Below are 24,282 nucleotides of genomic sequence, written 5' to 3'. Positions count from 1 at the left end.
TTTCCTTTTGTTTTCCAAACACAGCCTCCTTTATTTCCCTTTAACATCCTTCGGCCTAACACAACCCGTGTTTATCTTTAACTTTAGAGCGATAACCACACATAACAGAAACGCGCCAGTGTAAACTCAAGTATCTGAGTCACTTATGCTGAAACTGGACAGGTGAGACCAGGTAGAGCACATTTCTGAACTGCTTCACATAACTCAGGTCTACAGACACACAGAGCACACTCCCTTCAGCAGTGACTAAAAATGAGACGCCTCTCTCGTCTTCGCTGATTAATCAGCTGTTTAGTTTACAGATGTACTGGAAAATTAACTTCACTTCCATAACTCGCCTACGCACTACAGTTCAAAGTTCAGAAATCGCTTCCACAAGCTGTGAAGTAACAGGAAAGCCCCAACGTATACTATACAAAAATTCATTACATAGTATATTTAGTATTCTTTTTCAGCTTTTCAGTTATAAAACTCATTTAAATCCAAGTATGATGACCCGGTGACATTATGAAAATGTTTTTTTTTAATAAACACATAACGTAATAACAGAGTTTCAATCATTTTTCCACTTCTTGAACTCACTCGGCAAACACTCGGTTAATGTTCCACTGAACCCACTCTTGCCTTTGTGTTTTCATGCTCACACAGCATGTGTTTTCAGTCACTCCCATGCAACATGGCTGAAACTCAACCTACAGAGTGAACCTTTAAAGGGTGCTTTTTGTGCGTGTGTGTGAGACTCACCTCAGTCTCTTTAGACACTCCAACACGTGGTGTTGGATGCTTTCGTCTTTCTCGTAGGCCTCCAGCAAAGAGATGGCATCATCGTGATTTTGGCAGTAGAGCTTGTAAACCTCCTCCAATTCTACCTTGAAGTCCAGGAATACCTTACCTGAGAGGGAATGGTACAGAAATGCATTATAAAAAGCAAACTGTGCAGGAAGATGTCCATTCATTAAAAGAAAAAAAAAAAATTAAATACACAAAGATTTTCTGTAGAAACATAATTCTTCTTAAAAATCGCACTCGCACATTTGCAGATTACCTCCTTGATGGCAGATTGATTTTTAAGTATATTCAGAGGCTCATTCGGTAAAATTCAACTAGGTGACAGATTTGGATTAACTAAAGCAGCAGAAAAGTAAAAAGCATAACACGGAAAAGAAGGATCCTCTTTGTCGAGCCTTTTTTTTGTTTTTCTTAAATAACAGTTTACCTATGGAGTCTGTCTCGTGCAGTGAATTCAACAGCCGCTGTGACAGGTCAATCACTGAGCTGATGTTGCCAAAGAGCCCCTCGTAATCCACGTTCTTCACCTTCGGGAAGACAGAACGTGTTAAAAAAAGCAAAAATTATTGTTTTTTTTAAATTGAATATTGCGCCACCAACTGTCCCACACACACCTGCTTTATCTTGTATTTGCTAAACTCCCTTTACGTCCCTTCATTACTGGACACACAATGTTTACCATCCTTTTACCTGCTTCTGCTGCAGAGGCTCAATGATCTCCTCGACACACATTTGAAGGTCTTTGATGTAGTCCCTCTCTGTCTGCAGCAGCTCCTCGATGACCTTTGACCTCTTCTCTAGCATCCTCGTCTCTGGATCCTCAGAGCCCGTGCTGGGGGTGGGCGTCGTGGAGACGGGGGCGGACTCCAGAGTTTTAGGTTCAGACGGCAAAAGTGTCATCTCTGCAAAAACAGGAGAGCGTTCAAACATTTTACATCAGTGTTTTATGTTTTTGTCAAAATAATATTTTAAAATCTAGTTCTTGGAATTTTTTTGTTAAGAGGTGAATTTCCTCTCCAGTTTATCACTTTCTGCTCTCGTGAAGGTGACAGAAGAGTCAAGAGAAGAAGTTTCCCATCCCACGTCTCCTTTCATTTGTAACCAAACACACTCTTGCCCACCCACCCGGTCTGCCCGCTGCTCTTCGTCGCCTAGCTTTTGATCAATGTCTCTGCTATCACTCACGGAGGCCTGATCTCTTCGGGAGCTCAGGACTGGAGGGAAAGCCTTATTTACGCACCGCTGCTTTTTATGAATGGGCATAAAACTGGAGTGGACTCGAGCCTTTTGTGTGCAGGACAATAGCTTGCAACAGCAACTACAGACATACAGGCTCTAGGGGACTTTAAAGATGAGACAGTTAGCGAGGGGAAGGGAGGATGAAAAGATAACAGAACTGGTGGGTGATGTGAACGGGATCCATCTGTGTCACACACGTACGCTGAAACCCATTGCAGGTGGAAGACGCATGCAAATCCTTCAATCCCACAAAGCAAAAAATAAACGTCGCTGCAAGTCCAAGGTCCATTTAGAGAAAGAAAAAGTGTTAGTGTATGAGCACCGAAATTATTCATCATGCATTTAAACAATTTAGCCATTAATCTATCATCTGATATTAGAACAGTAAGAAATGCAAATATTCCTTTTTGCAGTGTGGCAGATAAAACAATTAAACGGCATCAAATTAAGGCATATATTACATATTAGATGTTTACATTAGTGCAAATGTACATCTTTTTTGGTTTTAATTGAACCATAACCGATAAAATTTCACTGTTTCTCTCTCTCCTGTACTATCCGTTGACCCTGCTGGGGCATTAAAGTTTTACTCTCCCCTCTAGGTTTTGGCTCAAGAAGAGGAAACACTGAGTAGATCCAGAGTGTGGCGTATTGGACCGACCGACAGGGTGACGTCACCCTGCCTCCACTGACAGATGCTTAATGAAGTTAACTCTCCTTACCCTCATGTTCCTCAGTGCAGCAGTATGCCACACAAACACACATTCAGACCACAACAAAGTCATAGTCTTGCGTCACATCCCTAACGGGACTACAGATTATCTAAACTACCTTCATGTTTAAGGAGTGTTGAAGATGAATTTAAAGACTCTGGAAAACCTTTTAAAAAGACAAAAAAAACTGGATAAATCCACACTTTGTAACTGCAGCGTGTGTTTGTGTGCGCATTCCTCGCCCTCCTCCTCACTCTCCTCACGTGACGGGGCTAAAGCTCGACTCAAAGGAGCTTTTCTCATCGCCCACACCCATGCGTCTTCCCACCCGCGAGAAACTAGTTCACCAATTAGTTTTTGAAAGTCACACGGTGACACAGTCGGGAGAGGAAAAACAAAAGGCTCCCGCTTTAATTGGAAGCAATCGGCTCATTCCCACATTTTGATCCTGCTCACACAAACGCGGCGATGACACATGCTCCACTTCACATGTTTTTCCATACGCTTCTGTTTCCATCGCAGCCGACTCGTGAGGCCGCCAGACCGGATTTTGACCCACTTGTGTGGAATTTTATTTTTCTTTGTTGTGTAAAATAATGCAAAGAGGGTTTATTGTAGACCTGCTTTAATGGCTGCGAATACGAGCCCAGAAACAGGTCAAGAACAAGTCACTTAGCAGTAAACTCAGCCAACAGGAAACACCCTTACAACAATAATTCCATATCTCTGTATGGAATGAGACAACTGTGATTACTGCCAATCATCAGGCCGATCCCTCAGTACAAACAGTACATGTTATAAGTAATGAGCTTTCTCAATGATTTTAAGCCAGATGAGTTCTGTAAAAGAGTTCTTTTTAATATAAAAAGGTCTAATTTTATTCATTTTAAACACCATTGATTGCTAACCAGTAAACATTTAAAATCCACAGTGCCTGCTAAAGTAACGGCGCTCTTGTAGTTTCACTGAAGCACAAAAACACCTGGGTTTTTTTTGCTTTTTGAGCGTCACATGGAGAAAAACAGCATCTGAATAGGTCGGGGTGTGTATGTTTTGCTTCAGCCATGTGGGAGATTATGTGCCACAGTATATAGAGAGCTTTCAAGTTTATATAGTATACAGTAAGCAAACACATACACGCACAGAAGGGCTGGCACGTAAAAAAAAGTGGTTATTGTTTGATCAGCTTTTTACGAGGTACAAACCAGGAGACTGGGAGGGGGGTTTCTGTGAGTTACATTCAAACACTGACCCGGTTGCATTAAAAACAAACAAAGACTTCCTATTAAAGCCCTATCCAGGATAACTAATATGGGACATAATTAAAAAGAAATCTTTTTTTCTAAATGTCCTATAGAAATACTTCAGAATCTGCTGATTTTGGAGCAAAAACTGCCATTTTTCTGCACCTTTAATAAAAAAAAGAAGTCCTATATACAGAAAGACGACTGTAAAAACATGACAAGAAGCGGTTAGGGCTTCTTTTGAGGACATTAAATGGTAAATAATCCATGACTTCCTGATACTAAATGTCTATTTCCACAGTCAGGGCTCACAAAGGCATGGTGTCACTATTTGTGATCAACAGGCTTCAACAGGTGAAATTGGAACAGGTGGAGAGAAGAGTTGAGGCCTGTCCCATAAAACTGGTTTACTCAGTCCTGTATCTTTATATCTTTGCAGAATAAAAAGTTTTCCTTCAGTTTCATGCTGGGATGGTTCTGGGATTTACTGAGTAAGCTTTCATGGAAATTCAGTGACAAACCTCCGCCTTATGAATCACATTCAGCGCTGAGCTTATAGATAAAAGCACAAATCCTCAGCAGGGAGTGTACGTCAATCAGCAGCACTATCAAGTGATGTAAGACAGACACAGCTCTTGCTAAACTGCGCTGTCAACCTTCTGTCATCCGGGGTGACTCACACATACTTGTTATGTGAGTGACACAGTCACAGCTGATACATTAGAACAGGCCACCATGAGTTCAGATATCAGATGGAACAAACAAAAGGCAACTCTGTCACAATTCCTGGGTTAAAAATGCACAAAAAAGAGATTCAACTGGAGAAAATTCCCAAGTAGGCTAAATATAAAATACATAAAAGACACAGATTTAATTTCACAGCCCTTTATCAAAGCTTTAGATATTCCCTATGTCTCTGCAAAGCAAGGTGTTTTTACCAAGGGAAAAAAAGGGGAGAGAAGACAAGACGCTGAGGCTTGACCCACCTGCTGCGTGCAACTTCCTCCAAAACTGCTCCAAAAACAAGCACACGCCCCTTCACGCATAGCGCTTCAAACAATGCTACCCATTCTAAGACAGACCATTGTCAATCTGAAGTCCAGCTCCCGAGGCTTGTGGAGGACGTGCAGGTCCATTCCAGAGCTCCAATTACCATGAGAATGGATGGGAGCCCACCATCGTTACACACAAGCATGCACACACCAGGGAGGACGGTAAAACCTGGAGCTGGACTGTGCCTGCTCAGGTGTTCTGCTTTAACCAAATTATGACCTAAATCCATGCTGCATACAGTGTGCATCAGTGTTATCCTCAAAAACTAAATGTTTGCTGCAGAATGGCTGTAAGTATACTTTTATTTTGACTCTATTAATATATAATCTCCTGCTTGGGATCATTATGTTGTGCAGATTTGGGATAGTTTGCTATGAGCTGCTGTGTGAGCACAGATCTATCTTGGCTAAAATCATCTGTCGCTGTGTGCAAATGCTGATTTCTCTATTGAAAGTACTGATGCTATTTAAGTCTATATGTGGGAATAATTTATGTCAAATACGCTGCTTTGATAGAGAAAAATTAAATTCCTTCTCATATATTGCTTCCTCTTGATCCCAAATACAGTGCAGACAGAAGCATCTCAGCTAAATACATGATTCTAAATGTATTTCACCTCATGTAAAGCACATGCGGCGTCCTTAATGTAATAAAATGTGCTGTATAAATAATAAAAAATCCATGCCACTTCTTGGATTCTTCACACAGCTTTCTTGATGGAAAAACACTTTTGATTTACTGCACCTCATGAGCTCACATGTGGCTACAGCACCAGTTGTGAAAGAGATTGGGAGAAGTCCAGTGTCTGGGAGTGTAGTCCACTCCCGAGATTAATCTAGTTCACGTTTCCCAATGTGCTGACACCTTTCTGGGGTCCTCCTGTGCCAGCCTGAATTTTATCAAAATTAGGAAGCTGGGATTAAGTATCTACTCTCTAAATCATCTTTCTATTAAACTTGCACTTAAGTATCTGTTTGTTTGGTTTTTACCCTTTTATATAATCTATAAAATCCTCAAAGTAAAGTCAACGAAATTCTTTCCTTTTAAGAACTTCTGTGAGTTCATGATGTGTGACTTTGTTTCACAAACACAGCCAAGAACACTTGTCTCTCTCTCTGCTGCGCTAATAGCTGTGCAAAGTCGAAAGTTTGCCCTGCACAGGCCGCTCTAAGGTCAGACACAATCAGTGCTGTGTGCTGTGCTTCAAAGTTCACCACGCAGTGCACGGTTGCCATAGCAACAAGAATAGCAGCCCCCCCCCCCCCTCCTTATATCAAACAAAGTTTTAAAAAGGCGGCAGTGCTTTTTTACTCGAATGCTCACACAGGCAAGTCTACGAGTGTGTGATGGGACATGCAGCTGCTTGAGCACAAGCTCACTATAAAATGCCAACACTTGCAACGGCTTTTAAACTTCACAAGCCTTGACTTGTGATTACTGGATGCAAAAAAAGAGGCGACACCGGTTTGTGTCAACTTCTTCAGTTTTTCTTAGACCTTCATTGAGTAAGCACACAGCTTACTGAAAAAGATTAGGGTTTTCTTTATTAGTCCGAATAGTGCAACTATTCAAAACAACTACCTGCTCATGCATGTAAATACACAAGAAAAGCCAATATGCTAGATTTGCACACGTTGTGTATGACCAGCTGTTGTCCCAGGCAGAAGGTCAGTTAAAAATGGAGAGGAAAAAAAGGAGTTTACTCAGCGACATACCATCCTGTTTATCTTTTTTAGGTTCAAATGTCAGAAGGGTCACATTCCTGCTCCTGGCAAACTCTCACAGCAACCTCTGTCTACCACGGCTGGCTTCAAATCTCATATAAGAAAAGCAGACCGTGTGCTGATACGGGATTTGATTCTGTGCTTAGTGCTCGTTCTTGGACGCCTAGTGACACAACCCAACTTGTTAACAAAAAGGACCAAGTGTACGAACAGCTAGAGCTCTTCTCTAGCTCATGGGGTAATTAAACAACATGAGGCTACAGTTTAATTAACATACTGAATTTTAAAAAAAGCTGGTACAATGCATACCAAATGGGGCCAAGAGTCTGATCCCTCGTTTCTTTTAAGTTTCTCAGCTCCCTTGATTTTTGTAAGGAACAATATGCAATTACTTCAAGAGATCTTGAGGTTTGCAAATGTGCAGGAAGTAAAAGCATTAAGTGGGGATCTATTCAACCACAAATGCAGTACAGTCTTCAGCCTGACTGAAAGGAAGAAGACAATGAGTCTTTTGGGCTTCACAGGTGCTTCGACAGTGCAACTATTTTAAATAGTCACCTGCTCATGCATGCAAATGCATTTAAAAAAAGCCATTATACTACATTTTCACACTCATGTATAGTTTGAGAGGTACGGCCCAAGAACAACTGCTCTTCATGGGAAAATAAGTGCAGGGTGAACAGAGCGTGAGAACGGTTTTCAGAGTTTGGGATGACGAAACTTGTGGGCTTATCCCCTTTGCTAATTTTTAGACATGTAATAACAAAGACCTTGCTTGGGGCATCGTCGGTTTTCCCACAGCTAAAGAGAAATATGTTGTACACTTGCAATGAATGTCTCAATGCTGCAGATAGTAAACTTCATGCTTCCTAAAGAGCATCTAAAGATAAGCTAAGCTTGTACGCTGTATACTAACTTTGCTCTAAATGGCTTCAGATAGTCATAATAGTGTTTGAGCTCAAATAAGAAAATTAAATCTCCACCCCAGAGAACAGTAAAAGCATCTAAACAGATTAATTCCCCAAGCTAGTGTCATTATAGGCAAGATCACCTCTGTGAGCCACTGTGGTGGTTCGTATACTTCAAATATCGGCTTTAGCACCCTTTACCACAAAGATCCAGATGATACTCCGTCACTGACAACAAGCACAGTTTGAGAATTTGAAGGGATTTGTTTAAATTAATACAATCTTTAGTATGACTGGCAGCACAACAAACAGGTTAACATCCAGGTTAATGCCCAAGTCTGGCCAAACTCATGATATATATCATGAAGATGGCCAGATTTAAAAAGCTTCATTTTTGAGTCCAAAAAGATTCCTGATAGATTGCACTCAATGACATTTTTCATTATGTTGCATCACAATAAACTTAACCTCGGACTACCATCCTTGAGTCCAAATGGCTGTTTGTTCAAAATTAAAAGAAGTGCCCTCCACAACTCCAACAGATATGCACACATTCAACCAAAAACATTAAGACATAATGCCACAGACGAAGTCTTGAAAATACAGCTATTGTTGCAACATAAAATATTTAAGTAATGTCTTTGGTGAATGAATTAAATATCTGGAATTTGCTCCTACGTGAAGACTGACAACTATATAAGCCTGATGAATAAACTTGTACTTAAAGTGGGAAGTCCACGAGGTCAAAAACAAATATGCTGCATCTTTTCCCACAGTGTGACGTCAAATAAACAGATAACATCCGTCTTGACTCATGCAGGTACCAGCAGTGTCATCTAACACAAAAATAAAGCACGTAGAGATCTGAATGCTGTAGTTGCTGTGGCACCATCAATCTTTAAACTCTTTGGAAAAGTTGGTATATTTAAAATTCGAAATAAAACACCTTAAATAATACATCGCATAGTAGTGGATAAAAAGCTGTGTAAACGAAAAGCGCCTTCAGATGAGATGGAAAAGCTAAACTATCACAAAATCTAGATGAAACTAGCATGATTATCAAACGGTTTAAGAAAGCCTGATGACACAATTCAAAAACAAAATCTTTAAGACGCCAGGATGGACCAAGTATAATAATGGACACACCATACAAGCGTGGTTACTGGTGACTCATGCAGACTTGAGTAAGCTCACTTAATTTTTTGCCGACTGACTTTTTTTTGCTCGCCAGCAGTGAGATAAGACGTCTTTACAGCATAGCTGTCAGACGATGTGAGATTTCCTGTCTTAACTCCTCGCTCCCCTACCCGAGCTCCTTTCCCGCTGCCCACCAATAGCAGCGACTGCTCAAGGATTACAGTGGACAACACAGCATATGTTGCCAGATCATAGATGGATGACGACACATTACTCACACACAGGCAATGAAAAACTGCATATACAGCAGATTATATTTGTTAGAAGTTCAAAAATGGGATCATAAAGCCACCACTACAATTTAATAGCTTTATTAGGCTCGTTTGTGCATTAAATTGGCTCAACTGTTAAGATATGACTTCCTTCAAGAAAATAATTTTGCCAATTGTTTTACCCTCCTATTTAAAGTAAGGAAGCCTGTAACAGAAACAATGATGGACAAAAAAAACAAGCTAATTTTTCATTTTGTAATTTTTATAGTTCAACTCAATAGGGTTTTTTTTTTTTAGGACCAGGGAGCTGTTTAATAATTCTGGACTACAAAGAATAGAAGCTCTTGTCTATGTGTAAGGTTCATCTCAAAAAGCCTTAACCAACACCTCAATGTCACAGCGTAAGCCCAGTAAAGGAGGGGCTAATGTTTTTAGCCCAGCAATCAAATGCTTTACTCGGGACAAACCCCTGACGGGGATGAAACAGTGTAACAAGATTAACGGATGACAAAACACTGCTGAGGCAAGTGGTGCGCGTGTGTGTTTTGAAAAATGCAATTATTTCTTTAATAAGCCTCCAGGGCCTTTCTAGCACACATGCACGCACACACGCACACACATGCACACATGAACTCAGAGTATCAGTCTAGTCCTGCAGAGAAGGAGTCAGGGTAGTGCTGGCCACTGCCTGGCACCAGACAGACCCCCACCATCCACTCACCATGCTGACGCTAGGGATTAATACTTGGACTGCCGAAATGTGCGGTGGGGGCTGATGTGGACTCTGTGTGTCTGAGTGTGAGTGTTTCTAGGTGACTGGGGGAGGGGTCATGGGGCGCCACCTGCTTCATCTCAGACAAAACAAAGTGAGTCAAAGTAGTGCTCTCCCTTACATTTACCATGAAAAAACCCACAATAGAATCCCACATATCCAAGTTTTTATGTAGTTTTTGGAACTTAATATTAATAACTTAGTAACAAAGTAGCCAAAGAAATTTGTGTGTTGAATTCTTGTCTTTTAGTCATTAAAAATGTACGTGACCATTCCCATTAACTAATGTATACTATGAGTTTTTAGAGTCAATACTTTTAATGCACAGTTTCATCTTTCATTCATTCAGGTACTGAATTTTATATATGTAAGAGAATTAATTTTAAGGGGGTTAAACCTTCTTTATAACCCCCAAATTCCTCTGAGGTTCTTGAAATGCCAATATTTTTTTTTAATGATTGATATTGTTTTCCTTCTTTTACTAAAACTCAGGTATCGTGGCCATTTACAAATACTATCCAGTTATAAAAGCTGCTCTTTTGTTCACTTGAAAACAATTTTTGAGTGATTTTGATTTTGTTGCATTTGGCTCAAATGTAAAATTATGGTAGGAAGTTTACATAGAGTCATGAGAATGTCATGGTAAGTTTAGGCTTTTCAATATTAATTACTGTTAATTTAATTAACTGTTTTTCAAAGGTATACATACAGGCTGAAATATATATACACACACTTCTACTAATTTTGGGTTAAATATTCCTTTGCAAGTTGCACCTTGACCAGGTGCTTTTAATAGCCATCAACAAGCTTCTGGTATAATTCTAGTACAATATTTGATCACTCTTCTTAGCAGAAATGGGAGAGTTCATTTAAATTGGTTGACTTCCTGGCTTTCAAGTATAATTTTGACCCTGATTAGAGAAAATACAAAATAAACAAAGAAATTAAATTTCTTGACTTTTAGTCATTAAAAATGTATGCTGTAAACTTTGGAAACAGAACAGTTCTAAAGAATTTTAAAAGACAACGATAAGTGTAGGTGAACTGCCCACAACTGTATATGTGTAAATTTACACAAAGTTTGTGTACAAAACATAACAAATTGTGTCAGAATCAGAGCCACTTTAGGCAACAACCTTTTTAAGTGGGCATTAACTGTAAGCCAGGCTCATTAAAACAATTAAGTCGACAAAATCTTGACCTTTCAGTAAAGCAAGAACTGAGCAGACTAGTTACATGTGCACACACCATCAGTGAGTGGAGAGCATGAACACAAACAGGAAACACAAATGAGGAGAGCCAACAAAAGCCAAGTAAAGAACCTACAAAACCTGTTCTGCAGTTTCTTATGACTACAAAAACATGACAGCTCACTTTCATCTGAGATAGGTGATACTGAGACACACACACCACTTTCAGCACTCACTCTTAAAGGAGGTAGGAGGTGAGTCTGACTAGTCAGCACTCTGAGGCCCCCCAGCATTGATTAGAAAAGCACCTCTAGAGGTCACAAATGACAAGTGAGGACTGTCAACCTCTTAAGCCTGTTTTACCCACAATAACTGTGACTGAGGCCTTCATGGCCTATAGAGTGATGTTCACCAGAATTACAACTGATCAAGTGACCCAACTTGTGCAAATATGGGAAGCACCTTCTTTCATGTGACAGTATCTTTTTGTTTACCTTGCTTTTTTTTCCTGGTGGTGGCATACTGGGAGTGTTGCAGGGAGCTTGGAGCAGTCTTCCTGTAGATGCTGTTACGATCCAGTGAGCCCACATAAACAGGCTTCCGGCCCATTTTTGAACTTGCGCTCCCCCCGCTCGACTCGTATCCCTTCTCCTGCTCATCACTGTGCTGATACACAACAGGATCCTCAAATGGTTGTATTTCACCGAGGGCCAGTTTTTGGTTCTGCTGCTCAACCCACTCCTCCGTCTTACGATCTTTTGTAGGGTATTCCTCATATTGTGAATCTATAGACAGTGAACGCAAATCTCGGTATCGGTCTCGATACTTGTCTCGATACTCTTCCCTAGATTCATAGCGGCCGTCATCCTCACGGTCGTAGTGATCGTAGTGGCCCGCAGCTCTCCGGTCATGGTGCTCCCTTGTTTTGTAGTTCTGTCTGTGGTCATACTGATCATCTCTCCAGTCATCTCCTGCATCCTTGTATCTGTAATACGGGTCCCTCTCTTTATAATTCCAGCGTCCATCAACTTCAGATTCATACTGGTCTCTTCCTCTACTGGCGTACCGTTCGTCAGCTCTTCGGTGAGCGTCCCTGTTATCTTCTCTGCGGTCATAGTGATGGTCGGCACGCCGATCGTAGTGATAGTCCTTCTGTTTTCGCTCATCATAGTAGCGGTCCTCATCTCGACGATGGTGATAGTCCTTGTCTCTGGAGCGATGCCTGTCTTTTGAGTCATAATAATCCCTGTCAGGGTCACTGTAGTATTCACGGTCCCTGTAATTGTGTCTGTGTGAATAAGTGTTTTTATGATCATTGTAGTCTTCAAGTTCACTGTTGTAACTTTCATTCTCTCTGAGATCATGTCTACGGTGTTTCCGGCTCTCATAGTATTTCTTTTCCTTGTCTTCGGAACGCTCATTGTATTTCCTTTCATAATAATCCCTGTGCCTGTATTTGTCATTGTACTCATACTCTTCCATGTCACTGTGACTACGATGGTCATAACGTTCAGAGTCATTTTCTCTTACCCTGCCATCCCTCCTTCTGTCCTTGTCCAGTGTACTATAACCTTCTTGAGTTCTGAAATCATGAGTTCCTTGTTCTTGTGGCACTCTGTTGTAGTCCTGGTGGCTGTAATCTTCAGGACCCTGATAAAAACAATGTTTGCCTTTCCATTCCGATATCCTCAAGTCTAGGTGACCATCTTCTGAACGAGGGTGAAAGTAAACGTCCTGGCCTTGAGGCCTTGTATCCATGAAAGCTGCCCTATGACGGTCTTCATACTCCCAGCTCTGTTGGTGGATGACGTTGCCCTGTGTAACTTGGGCTTGGTACTGCACTTGCCACGGAGGTGGTACATGCATAGGAGGCTGTACCGGGCCAACGGGCACCATTGGGCCAACGGGCACCATTGGGCCAGCTGGCACCATTGGGCCACCATGTACTGGCATAGGTGGAGCTGGAAGTGGGTCACCGGGATGCACTAATAAGACAGGTCCCTGAGGAGTGCCAGGGGGAACGACTCCATACCCTGGATATCCAACCTGTTGCTGCAGTTGATGTAGTTGTTGCAAATGTTGCAGATGGGCAATCCTTTCCCTCTCTTTTGCCAAGCCAGCGTCCCCCAGCTCCTCCACGCTCTTTCCTCTCCTCATTGGAGCACCATCTGGATGATTCCAATCCACTGGACCAAACATGACTGGGTTGCCATAAACTGCGGGGCTCTTCATGCCTCCTGCTGTTTAAGTCAGCCTGCCTGGAGCTGATACAGTTTCTTGCTCAACGTGGCTTAAAAACTATTTCCAAAGTCCTGCATTCCATAACAAAGCGCTGTGGGAGACTCCACCTGCCTGACATATTGTCTGTAACTCTCCACTTGTTCTTTCTGCCTCCTCTCCACTGCCTCCGCAGGACTGCCTGGCCAAAGCACCTCCCCAACCCTCAGCGCAACTGAAACAGTCCTCCCCGTAGCCACCTCAGCGAATCATGGAAGGAGAGGGGGCGTAGGGTTATTGAAGGGAAGGAGTGGCCTCCTTGGGTTAATGATTCAGTAGAGTCACATGAGTGGAAGCTTAGCCCAACAGCTCCTCCCATTGTTTAAACTGGTTAGTAGCTGTGTTTGCAGGAAAGCAGCCTGTCTGGAGATTTTCTTTGAAGGGAGATGAGGATAAACTTCACAGTCTGCCTTTGCATGGCTCTCCCCCCCCCCCGCATGAACAATCCTCTGTCTTTTCTTGTATCCTGTTTTCTTTGTTTTTGTTCTTTCCTGTGGGCTTCAGTGCAATTCCCACCACATCCCCATGCTAACTCACTTTCTGCTGCATGTACAACCAGCTTTAGTATTGCTATTGTAACTTTCTGGTGTTATCTTTAACCTTGAACTAACTTCATCCTAGCAGTTTGACTTTGCCCCTGCATATCATGAAAGTGCAACCACTAAGGCACAAAGACTGCCACGTGATGTCGTTGGAAAGAATTTCGCTTTCGAATGTATAAATGATTAAAAAATGAGTATGAAGCAGCAAACAAGTAAAGTATCTGTATTTATTCACCGAGTGTGGCGAGGGAAAGTCTTTGAAAGCATGCAGCCTGATTAAGCCAGAGCAGCTAGTGAAAAAGTAGCTGCTGGTGTGTACAATGAACTATTGTTGGAGACTGTCCCCACTCTCAGAAGAGACACGATCCTTTGAGTGTGAGAAAAAAAAAAACTGGGCTATTCATAAAGCGGGAGTATAAGATCGCCTCCCTTAATCGGCATCAGAGAGGCATGTTCCAAAGGGACAGGTTTAAAGGGACCTGCTTAAACTAAAACGTTTTAATGTTTATGTGATACACACAGAAACATAGACATGAACTAGTTTTAATCTAAAACATAACTGGTTGGTTCACTGAATACCTAGTTTAGGAATTACAGGGCAAATAAAACCAGGCTAGTTTATAAAACCAGAGCTTATGTCTCAATAAAAGGCTTTACGAATATTAAATTCAGAGAAGAAAAGTCAAAATGAAACACAAGATGCAACTAAAACAGACTTCAGAGTCTGTGAATACATTACAAAATACTGCTGTTTTTAAAGCCTTGATTACTGTAAGTATTTAATATCCATGATTTAGCAACTCATCCTCAGTTTCACAAGGTAGGACTGAGCATAGAAATCCTACTTAGACATTGTTCTTTTCTTACATCAGACTTGTTTAATTATCAGTTTTCAACATCTCAGCTTTCAATAGCAGAACACGACCGAAACTGTGTTTGTGTGCTTCGGCTGCAGGAATGTCAAATACAGCATTCCTCTCTGTGGCTGTGTCAGCTTATGTACGTGTGCGGGACTTGATTAATAATTAGATTTCTAGCAAAAGTTAGGTCCAGAAATAAGGTCATATATTAAAATGTCTGCAGCCTTTTTACTTTCTCATAGTGGGCCAACTGAGGGAAACCTGAATCTGAAACGGATACTGCAAACCGTAACAAACAGATCAGAATCGGGCTGTGGTGTCCTGAAAGTTGAGGGGAGGCGTTTTAATTAAAGGGTACTCAAGGTCAAAGAGCTTAAAGAGAAAAGAAAACCCTGCACTTGTCTGTAAGAAAAGGAGTACTGTTTACTGCCACCAAGCACTTTTTAAAGGCTTTTTTAAAAGGCTTTGTCACATAATTACTATAGCATATAGAACATAGGGCATTACTTGGACAAAAAGATCAAAACATTAGCTTTTGGCACAGTTGTATCACATAAAACATTTTTGTCCTACAGTATCCACAAACATATCGAAATTATATGATTAACCTCAATTAGCCATATTGTGACATACATCATCAGCTATAGGTTTCAACCATACAAACAATACTTAAATGCATTTTCCTCCTCTTTTTATAACACGCTGCTCCCAAAAAGTTGATGCTGTTCATCTGGACGTAGCGTTTTCAGTGGGAGAAATCTCGTTTAACATTTCACCCCAAAAAGGCAAATGTTGAACACTTAAAACTTATTAATAAACCCTGAATTAATGTAGCATGTGTTCAAAAATATTATCCCTGTTTATGGGCTTTGAAGTGGCCTAAGGAAAGTAAATAAAAGGCAGAGCAGTGTTGAAGTTACTCCCTGCCTTGTCACAATAAGCTTCTATTGTCTTTTTGACGTCACACTTATAAACACACCCTGTAAAAGCATTCATTCCTAAGTGTGTCTATACAGACACATAGCATCAGGATGACAAACAAGTTTTTTTGCTACAAATATCCTGAAAGAATTCCTGATATGTGCACACCTTTATCTCAGCTAAGCATTAAATAGGAATAACAAAGAAAACTCTAATGTTGTACTTACACTGTAGACTAAAAGCTTTTCTTTGCAATGCTTTGATTACCATGTCAAACACTGTTTTCCCCTTCAGCAAGTCTCAGCTCCTATGAATCATGACAATTTCCACATCTAACAGTGTGGCAAATACCAAAGGAAAAGGGAGACTATATCTGATTTATTGCTGTGAATAGTGGGTGAAACAATTCCTGCAGTGTTATAAGGAAACAGAAACTATGTGGCTGTATGACCCTTAATGGGACCTGTAGCCACCAGTTCCTGTTCCTGCCCTGAGGCTGATTGTTTCCAGTAGCAAACACCAAGACCAAGAATTCAAAAGCACAGGAGAGTGATTGATAAAATATAATCATTATGAGTGATTGAATTTAAGGCTTCTTAATGAACAAAGACTAAAAAACAATTTTAAAGTGTATTAATTAATTAAACTAGTACATGCCCATACTACAGTGTTATCTGGTCTGCTTGTGCTGTTGACAAAGTGCTATACTTACTCACTATGAAAAAAGTAATAAAGAGTGCTGTTTATATAAACAGAAGATAAATATGGATCTGATTTTTTTAAGTGTCCATTTTTTGAGCTTCACTACTATAAAAATATCATTTTAGTCTATTCTTAGATGGTTGTCAGGCAATTTGATGGCATCAAAATGCACTACTGTGAAAAGGTCCTGGGGAAAAAAGTCATCCCTTATTTCTTTTTATGTTTCTGGGAGCATGGAAAAAATACGTGCTTCAATTTACAGAAACATGAAAACATTCATGTAAACAGCATATAAGGCAAAAAAACTGAGTTTGTACAATTCTATCAGTAAAAGTCAACCTTTGATGTAACCATCTTTATAATTCTTAAGGACGTGGCTTTCAGATACTATTCATCTGTGTAGATAGTTTGTCTCCCTCTAACAGGCTGTTCGCCATGCCAACATGTGGTCTAAAGATGGAGGAGACGGTGGAGAGTAAAGCAGCTGAGGATTGGTTCCTCCCATAGATTTACAGTTGTTTTGCTTTTACCAAGTTTATAATGGTTTTCCACTTCTAAGTATTATTATATTTCTATCATAATTGTTTGGGCATCACATGCTTGACAAGCATGCATTTATATGGTTTAGATGTTATAAATGTCTCTTTATATTCCTCTTCCTATCCCTGTGTAAAGCACTTGGATGTGTAGTGACACAATAAATTTGACTCGACTTGACCTAATTGGTCCAAAAATATTTTATTATTGCCAAACGGTGTGTTATCTTTAAGATTTTTCACAAATTCCACTAAAGAAAATTCTGTGTTTTTGCGACAGGCTGCTAGTATGAAGTGCGTAATGTTCGAATTTATGTCTAGAAACACTGGTTCCTTAGGTGTCTTGTTTATGTTTGAATGATCTTTAGATCATTATGAAGTTATTTATCTGCAATAAAATCCTCTGAAAATTGTCAGGTACAAGGACTAGATTGAAAATGAGGGAAAAGGCAGCCAATGTCCACAGAAAAACTTGAAAGACCTCCAAAAATCCTAGAGAAATGTTGCTCCAAATCATTTTAGCAAAAATGATACATATATATACTAGAGATGGACCGATCCGATATTACGTATCGGTATCGGTCCGATACTGACCTAAATTACTGGATCGGATATCGGCGAAAAATAAAAAATGTACTCCGATCCATTAAATATCAAAAAAAGCATCTCACAAAACTTGCAACACCGCGTAACTCGGCTCATAACCGTAGCACGTTGCAGCAGTATGCCTCATGTGATAGAGCGGCTGTGTGTATTTGTAGCCGCTACCAAACCAGCATTTCATCTCCGAGGAAGTTATCCCAGAGAGAAGTAAAGCAAGTGTGTAAGTTCATCTCTGAATGTTTGTAAAGCGTTCCCATGTTAAGCTTAACAACCGATATATGGAGCGAGTGCCTCTCTCTCTCCCTCACCTTCCTGCCGCTACTTCAATCATGAAACTGCTTAATGATCAGCTGATCGGCTTTTCTGTCGAGTCCGTCTCTCTTCTTTGTTTTTGGCCCACTTCGTGCCAGAAAGAGGAAACCAGCGGCTGAACAACAGCAGCACGTTTAAGCTTGATAAGCTGTTGTTAGAATTTATTTAATATTACTTTCTACACCAGGATCCTTTTCTACATAGCTGACGGCTGGTAACTGTGCAGGGGCGGATCTAGCAAAGTTTAGCCAGGGGGGCCGATAGGGCATGAACAGGGAAAAGGGGGCACAAAGACATACTTTTCTTTCTTATGCTCATTTAAAATGTCTAGCTTTTAATAAATAATTATCTGAATCTTACACCCAAAGTTTTAATCTGATGTAAAATGTATAGAAGTCCATTACTATATACAGTTAAGCCCATAATTATTCATACCCCTGCCGAATTTTGACTTAAAGTTACTTTTGTTCAACAAGCAAGTTCTTTTTTTGACCGGAAATGACACAGGCATCTCCCAAAAGATAATAAGACGATGTACAAGAGGCATCATTGTTGAAAAAAATATTTCTCAGGTTTTATTTATATTTATATTTTTTTCCACAATGATGCGTCTTGTACATCATCTTATTATCTTTTGTGAGACGCCTGTGTCATTTCCAGTCAAAAAATAACTTGCTAGTTGAATAAAAGTAACTTTAAGTCAAAATTGGCCAGGGGTATGAATAATTATGGGCTTAACTGTATATTAACTCTTAAGTCTATATACCCTAGTAAGCTATAGTACTTTTTCCTTTGGGAAGGTACCATCTGTGAATTCTGCAATTCTGTTGAAGAAAGATGTTGAATCTATTTAATTATTCTTGAAAAATAATTTGTTTCTGTGCATTTTTTTTCACCCTGCATCAAATTAAAGTTGATTACATCGATTAAGCATCATGGAGGGTGGGGGGTTCCCTATTTTTTTTTTTTTTTTTTTTTTGCTGGGAGTTTGCAACCCTATTAGTTAGGTTGCTTAATATTTCTGCTAAGTACTCTTTAAAATACCAGAATAGGGAGGATGGAGTAGGTTTAAGTTAGGTTTTAAGTTAGGTAAGGTTTATTAGATTGATCAGTGTTGCTGAACTATGAAATATTTTGGGTGCAGTGTATTTTTACACACAGGTATAACAGAATAGCTTTAGTGTTGTTGTTTATTTAAACTTGAGTATGAACTTATACAAAATGCAGCAAGATATTAAAAAAACAGTTTTATTGATTAAAAACACAATATCGGATTCATATCGGTATCGGCAGATATCCAAATTTATGATATCGGTATCGGTATCGGACATAAAAAGTGGTATCGTGCCATCTCTAATATATATCTATATATATAGATATATATATATATATATAGATCTATATATATAGATCTATATATATATATATATATATATATATATATATATATATATATATATATATATATATATATATATATATAAATATATATAATAAAATCAAGCTTTGTGGATATAAATTACTCTGCTGTCATGAAATTAAAATCATACAATGCTTTCATAAGGAGCTGAAAAGGTACAAATGCTAAAAATGGGACATTTTAGCCGATTGCTAGATGGTTTCAGGGCATAAATAATATCAGACATAACTATCTGATGTAGATAAATAGCTGCGTAATATAACTCCTTATCATATAGAAGTTTAAAGACATTATCCACTGGGAAAATACCTCAAAATCATTTATTACATTAATGCTAAATAATGCAGGATTTACCTTAATAGCCATATAAAACTTGAGAAGTGGTAGCTATCATAGGAAACATATTTTATAACATAATATTCTGTTATAAGTGAATATTTTTAATATTTTCAGAGTAGCACTAAACCTTCAACTCCTATACTATAACCCGCAGGGATCAAAACTTTGGTTGTGCAGCTTACATCCAAAGCTAAATAAATTACTCAGTCAATACAACACAGACTGGTAAATATCTAATAACCACATCTCCTACATCCCCATAGAATTCAGTCTCACCTGCCATTCTGTTTGCCGTTGCTTTCTGTGTGAGTCCAAACAGTGAGGAGAGCTGTGCCACGGGCCATGTCACAGCTCGCCACAACCACACTTTGGTTCCCACTCTAGAGTGGGCCATGCTCCGTCTCCACTTTACGCTACTACAAAATTCCCCAAATCCCATCCAGTTCCCCCGGGATCTTTACTCCTCTTGGAAAGGAAGCGATGATGGAGGGGGGAAACAGGGGAAAAGGTCCAGAGGGAGGAACTTGGAGTGAGTACGAAAGCCACTTATGTGGCACTGCTAACCCTCTCACTATGTGCAGGAATGCAATTCATATCTATGTGAAAAAATGTTGGGCTACCAAAGACAGCACTGTGCGCCCGGACGGCAGCAAGCTGTACAAACAATGAAAGCCCAATAGCTCTGAATGACAGTGATCTATCAGCTGCTGTTTTCAAATCCACGGTTCTCACATCAGGCACAAACATTCATAAAGCTTGGATTGATCTAATTTATAAAGAACAATGATTTCTGACATTCAGTGGCTGGTTTATTTTATCTACAACTCTGGACAAAGATCATTTAATTTCATGTTATCTACCAATCAAATAATTACATTTTTAAGATACTCTAACACTTAGTTATGGAAATAATTTACTGCTGAAGCAGGAAATCACTGACAGTAAACGAGATACAAAAACTGTGAACAGCTATAAAAACCTCCACAGTGATTCTGCCACATTTGCTGTAGTTTTATCATTAGCACTGTACACAGGGAAAGCAACCCCCACACACACACACACACACACACACACACACACACACACACACACACACACACACACACACACACACACACAGTTATGATAATCCTTAATTTAAATATACAGTTCCCCTTCCGTTGATGACTGCAGACAGTAAATAGGGATGTTTGGCTTAAACTGTTTATATTTGTGTTATGTCTCTGTGTGTGTGTGTGTGTGTGTGTGTGTGTGTGTGTGTGTGTGTGTGTGTTATGTCTCTGTGTGCGTGTGTGTTTAGATATGTTTGTGAGGACCATGATTGGAATGCTACTACACTTGTGGGGAGCAACGGTCCCTTGTGGGGACAAAATGCTCGTCCCCACGAGTTTGAAGGCATTTTTGAGACTCAAAATGTGGTTTTAGTCTCAGGGTTATAGTTAGGTTGTGGTTAGGTTTAGGTTAAGGGTTACAGTTAGGCTTAAGGGTTATATCAATTAGATGTCCCCACTAAGATATGAAAACAAGTGTGTGTCTCAGAGATTTGGACAACAGGTCAAAGAGGAAATCTAGTGAATACCGGTGTCTCATTTTAAAATTCTTTTTATATTACATTTTGTCTTTGGTGAATGAGGATTATCCTGTGAAGTAACCCACGGGCAACAGAGAGCAGCTATGACATCAACTAAAAACAAGATTTTCCTCAGATTTGTTTTGTTCTGCATTGTTTCTCTGTGTATGCAACTAATTCTGTAAGTAAACCGTTAAATATAATGAAAACTTGTGGAAAACATCTACATGGAGATGCCGATGTGAACTCTGAAGAAGCAAATCTAACTTTCTGTTAAAATATCACATTCAGACTAAATAAATATACCTTTGATGGGGATAGCAGTTGAACAATTGTAACATGCACTGTTATATAGTTAAAAATATCCAAACTTCTGTCTCCAGACGATGAATATTTAATTGATAAATCAATAATCAGAATATTTGCATATTAGATTCTTGTTGACTGTCACCTAATTAATCACTCGACTTACTGTTGAAACTCTTCTCATAGCTCTATTTCAATCTGTCCTTGAGATATTTACAAGTTTAAAATCTAGCCCTCATCTCCAACTCCAATGACTTCTATCATGTCGTCATAACTGAGAATACCTAGTTTACGGTCTCGCCCAATAAAACTTGCAATCCCATGTAACCTGATCCTCCGACAGTTTTACCATCTTACCTTGTAGCTGCTGCTGCTCCAGGGCCAGTGTCTCCAGCGTGTAATTGCAGAACTCTAGATTCTCCAAGGCCTGGACGCGGGCCGTCTCATCCTGCTCCTCCTCCTCCAGCATCGCCCTGAGTTCCTCCGCCGTGTGTGCGTAAGCCTCCATGTCGCGCTCCACTTCTTGTAGCCGTAGCAACAGCTGTTGCCTTTCCTCCTCCTCTTCCTCCCTCTGTGTCTGAGTCTCTAGCTCCATCTCTCCATCTCTCTCCAGCTCTTGCTCTGCCTCAAGCTGACACTGGATCTCATGTTCCTGGGCAGCTTCAGGGTCGCCCGGCTCAACCTGGCCTCCTGTTGTTTGGTCGAGGAGGTCTGTAGCTGGCTCATCAGGGGTGTAAAAGATGGGCGTGTTGATGAGGGAGTTGCCGGTTGGAGGAGTAGTGCGATTCTGTCTCAGGCACTGGGGAGGAGGGCGTGGAGCCGGGCGAGTCGGTTTGTACGCAGCTGGGGCTGGTGGGCGCGTGGCTCTGGGACGAGGAGGCGGAGGGCGGAGGGTTCTGCGTCTTTCCAAAGAATGAGAGTCAGACTGCAGGAGGTGGGACACAGGAGAGTGCGAGGAGCCTCGAATGATATCCCTTTCATCTTTGTAGTCCAGGATAGAAAAGTGCCGTGAGATATGGGGCTGATTGCTCAAGCTTTTCTCAAATTCAAAGAGCTGCTGTGACAGCTTCGTCTCCAGGTCACTGGTCGAGCTTGCCAAGGTTTCTAAGGTTACGGATGTAGGCAGCACCCCATTAGAGCGACGTGTCATCTGTTGGTTCCTCAGGCGGATCTCAGAGCTCATCATATCAGCATCGCTGGCACTTGCATGGCGAGTTAGCCTCTTATACTTTTGGCCCTCCACACTGTTTAATGCCTGACCTCTGTTATTGATGGAGGCGTTATTTCTTTGCTGCCTCTGGTAATATTTGCTGTCTTTAGACCACCCAGGTTGGGTGTTATGAAGTGTTAGGCTATGAGTTAGCTTGGGTTGTAAAGGCCGATGGTTACCATTGGTAGAGGTAGGCAGATTTCTGCTAGAAGCTGGGCCAGCGTGCTGCCTATGGCTATGGAGGGGAAAGTTAGGCCTTGGTGGCAGCCTGGGCCTTGCTGGAGGAGTGGATTTGGGTCTCTGAGACCCCCTTTGTGCTGGGGGGGCAGGTCTACGTGGCTGAGAGTCAGCCCTTTGACTACAGTCTGTCTGCCCTGCGTTAACAGTCTGAGCAACAGTACTTTTGTTTTCACATGCCCACTGGTGCTCCTCAGCCCTCTCGAAGTAGTCCAGGTCCCACACTGTGTGATCCTCATACATGCTCCACTCTTTCTCTGGATCATTGGGACATAAATGATCAGAGGTGTGTTCAGTATTGCTGATCTCCTTCTCTTCTTCCGGCTCAACAACACCTGTTTCTTCAGCAATTTTTTGCACATGCCCCTCTATTTTGACAAAGCGATGAGGAAAGATACCCCGCTGCCCTCGCACCTGTCCCTCTAGCCAACCATCTTCCAATGTACCGACAATACGGATTCGATCCCCCACATCAAAGTCCAACTCGCCTGGTTCCATGGCCCGAAACTCATACAGTGCTACTCCATAGACTCCGCCCTCCTCTTCCTCCTGCTCTTCCTCGACTACTTTTTGTTCTTCTTCCTCTCTCAACGTTTCCTCCTCTTCTTCCATTCCTGCCTCCTCATTCCCCTCTTCAGCCTCAAAGGTTTCCTCGTAGATGCACGGCTGAGGGTCTTTATTCAAATACTGGGAGTCTACAGGTTCCTGAGGAGACCGAAGGGGACCTGATAGCTCCACAAACCCCTCTGGGAAGATTCCCCTGCGGCCATCAAGTTCGCCCTGGAACCAGCCCGGCTCAGGCAGGCCTGTGATGATGATCACGTCCCCCTCACGGAAGTCCAGCTCCTCACTGAGCTGCGCATGGAGGCTCATAAGGGCCCGGGCTTGACCTAGAGCATAAGGTGGGAGCTCTGACGCCTGGGCCTGGGCTGAGCGCTCAGACAGCTGCCGGGAACGGCACGAAAGGGTCAGCTCCTTCACACATGATGTCGGGAAGAGACCACGGGCACCCCAGGCATTACAGCCACGTTGCCAGATTTCCCCAAGGTCCACGGACCCTCCCGCCTCCCCAACTACCACATCACCTGAAGAGACAGAGAATAAAGAGGATTTAATTTCATCTGGATATTAATGAAAAGAAGATTATTACAGGACAACAGACATGACTGTTGATAAGATACACATTAAGCACACAAGAACTCATGCTAGTTCCCTAAATAAATCTACAGTAAAGATGTTGTCTATATTCTTACGATTCAACCAATTAAACAAGAGCACGCCTGCTTGTGTGGGGCCAAAAACTAAGAGCAATTTTAGTGATATGTATTTACTTGTTTTTCTTCACTTTTTGCAGAACATTGATTCTTTTTCATGTTTTTGTGTGAAATTGGGTTGCTTGGCTCAAG

General features: G+C 41.0%; 1 protein-coding gene across 4 annotated transcripts in view; it reads right to left on the bottom strand.

Annotated features, from left to right (window-relative positions):
- Positions 1 to 24,282, bottom strand: part of LOC116329800 (dynamin binding protein) — a 50,837-nt gene that overhangs the window by 6,021 nt on the left and 20,534 nt on the right. For 3 of the 4 annotated variants that reach the window (XM_031751889.2, XM_031751890.2, XM_039616308.1), the window contains exons 4-7: positions 21,787 to 23,961; positions 1,480 to 1,691; positions 1,217 to 1,316; positions 745 to 892 (exon numbers count right to left, since the gene is read on the bottom strand). In XM_031751889.2, the coding sequence (XP_031607749.1) occupies positions 745 to 892; positions 1,217 to 1,316; positions 1,480 to 1,691; positions 21,787 to 23,961 (2,635 nt within the window). Of the gene's footprint in view, positions 1 to 744; positions 893 to 1,216; positions 1,317 to 1,479; positions 1,692 to 11,535; positions 13,498 to 21,786; positions 23,962 to 24,282 lie in introns of those variants that run through there. The other variant, XM_031751891.2, reaches the window with a different exon arrangement.

Source organism: Oreochromis aureus, linkage group 8 (genome assembly GCF_013358895.1).
Source record: "Oreochromis aureus strain Israel breed Guangdong linkage group 8, ZZ_aureus, whole genome shotgun sequence".
NCBI classification, from domain to species: domain Eukaryota; kingdom Metazoa; phylum Chordata; class Actinopteri; order Cichliformes; family Cichlidae; genus Oreochromis; species Oreochromis aureus.
Note: the sequence above shows the minus strand (reverse complement) of the source record. Positions and strands in the feature narration are given on the sequence as shown.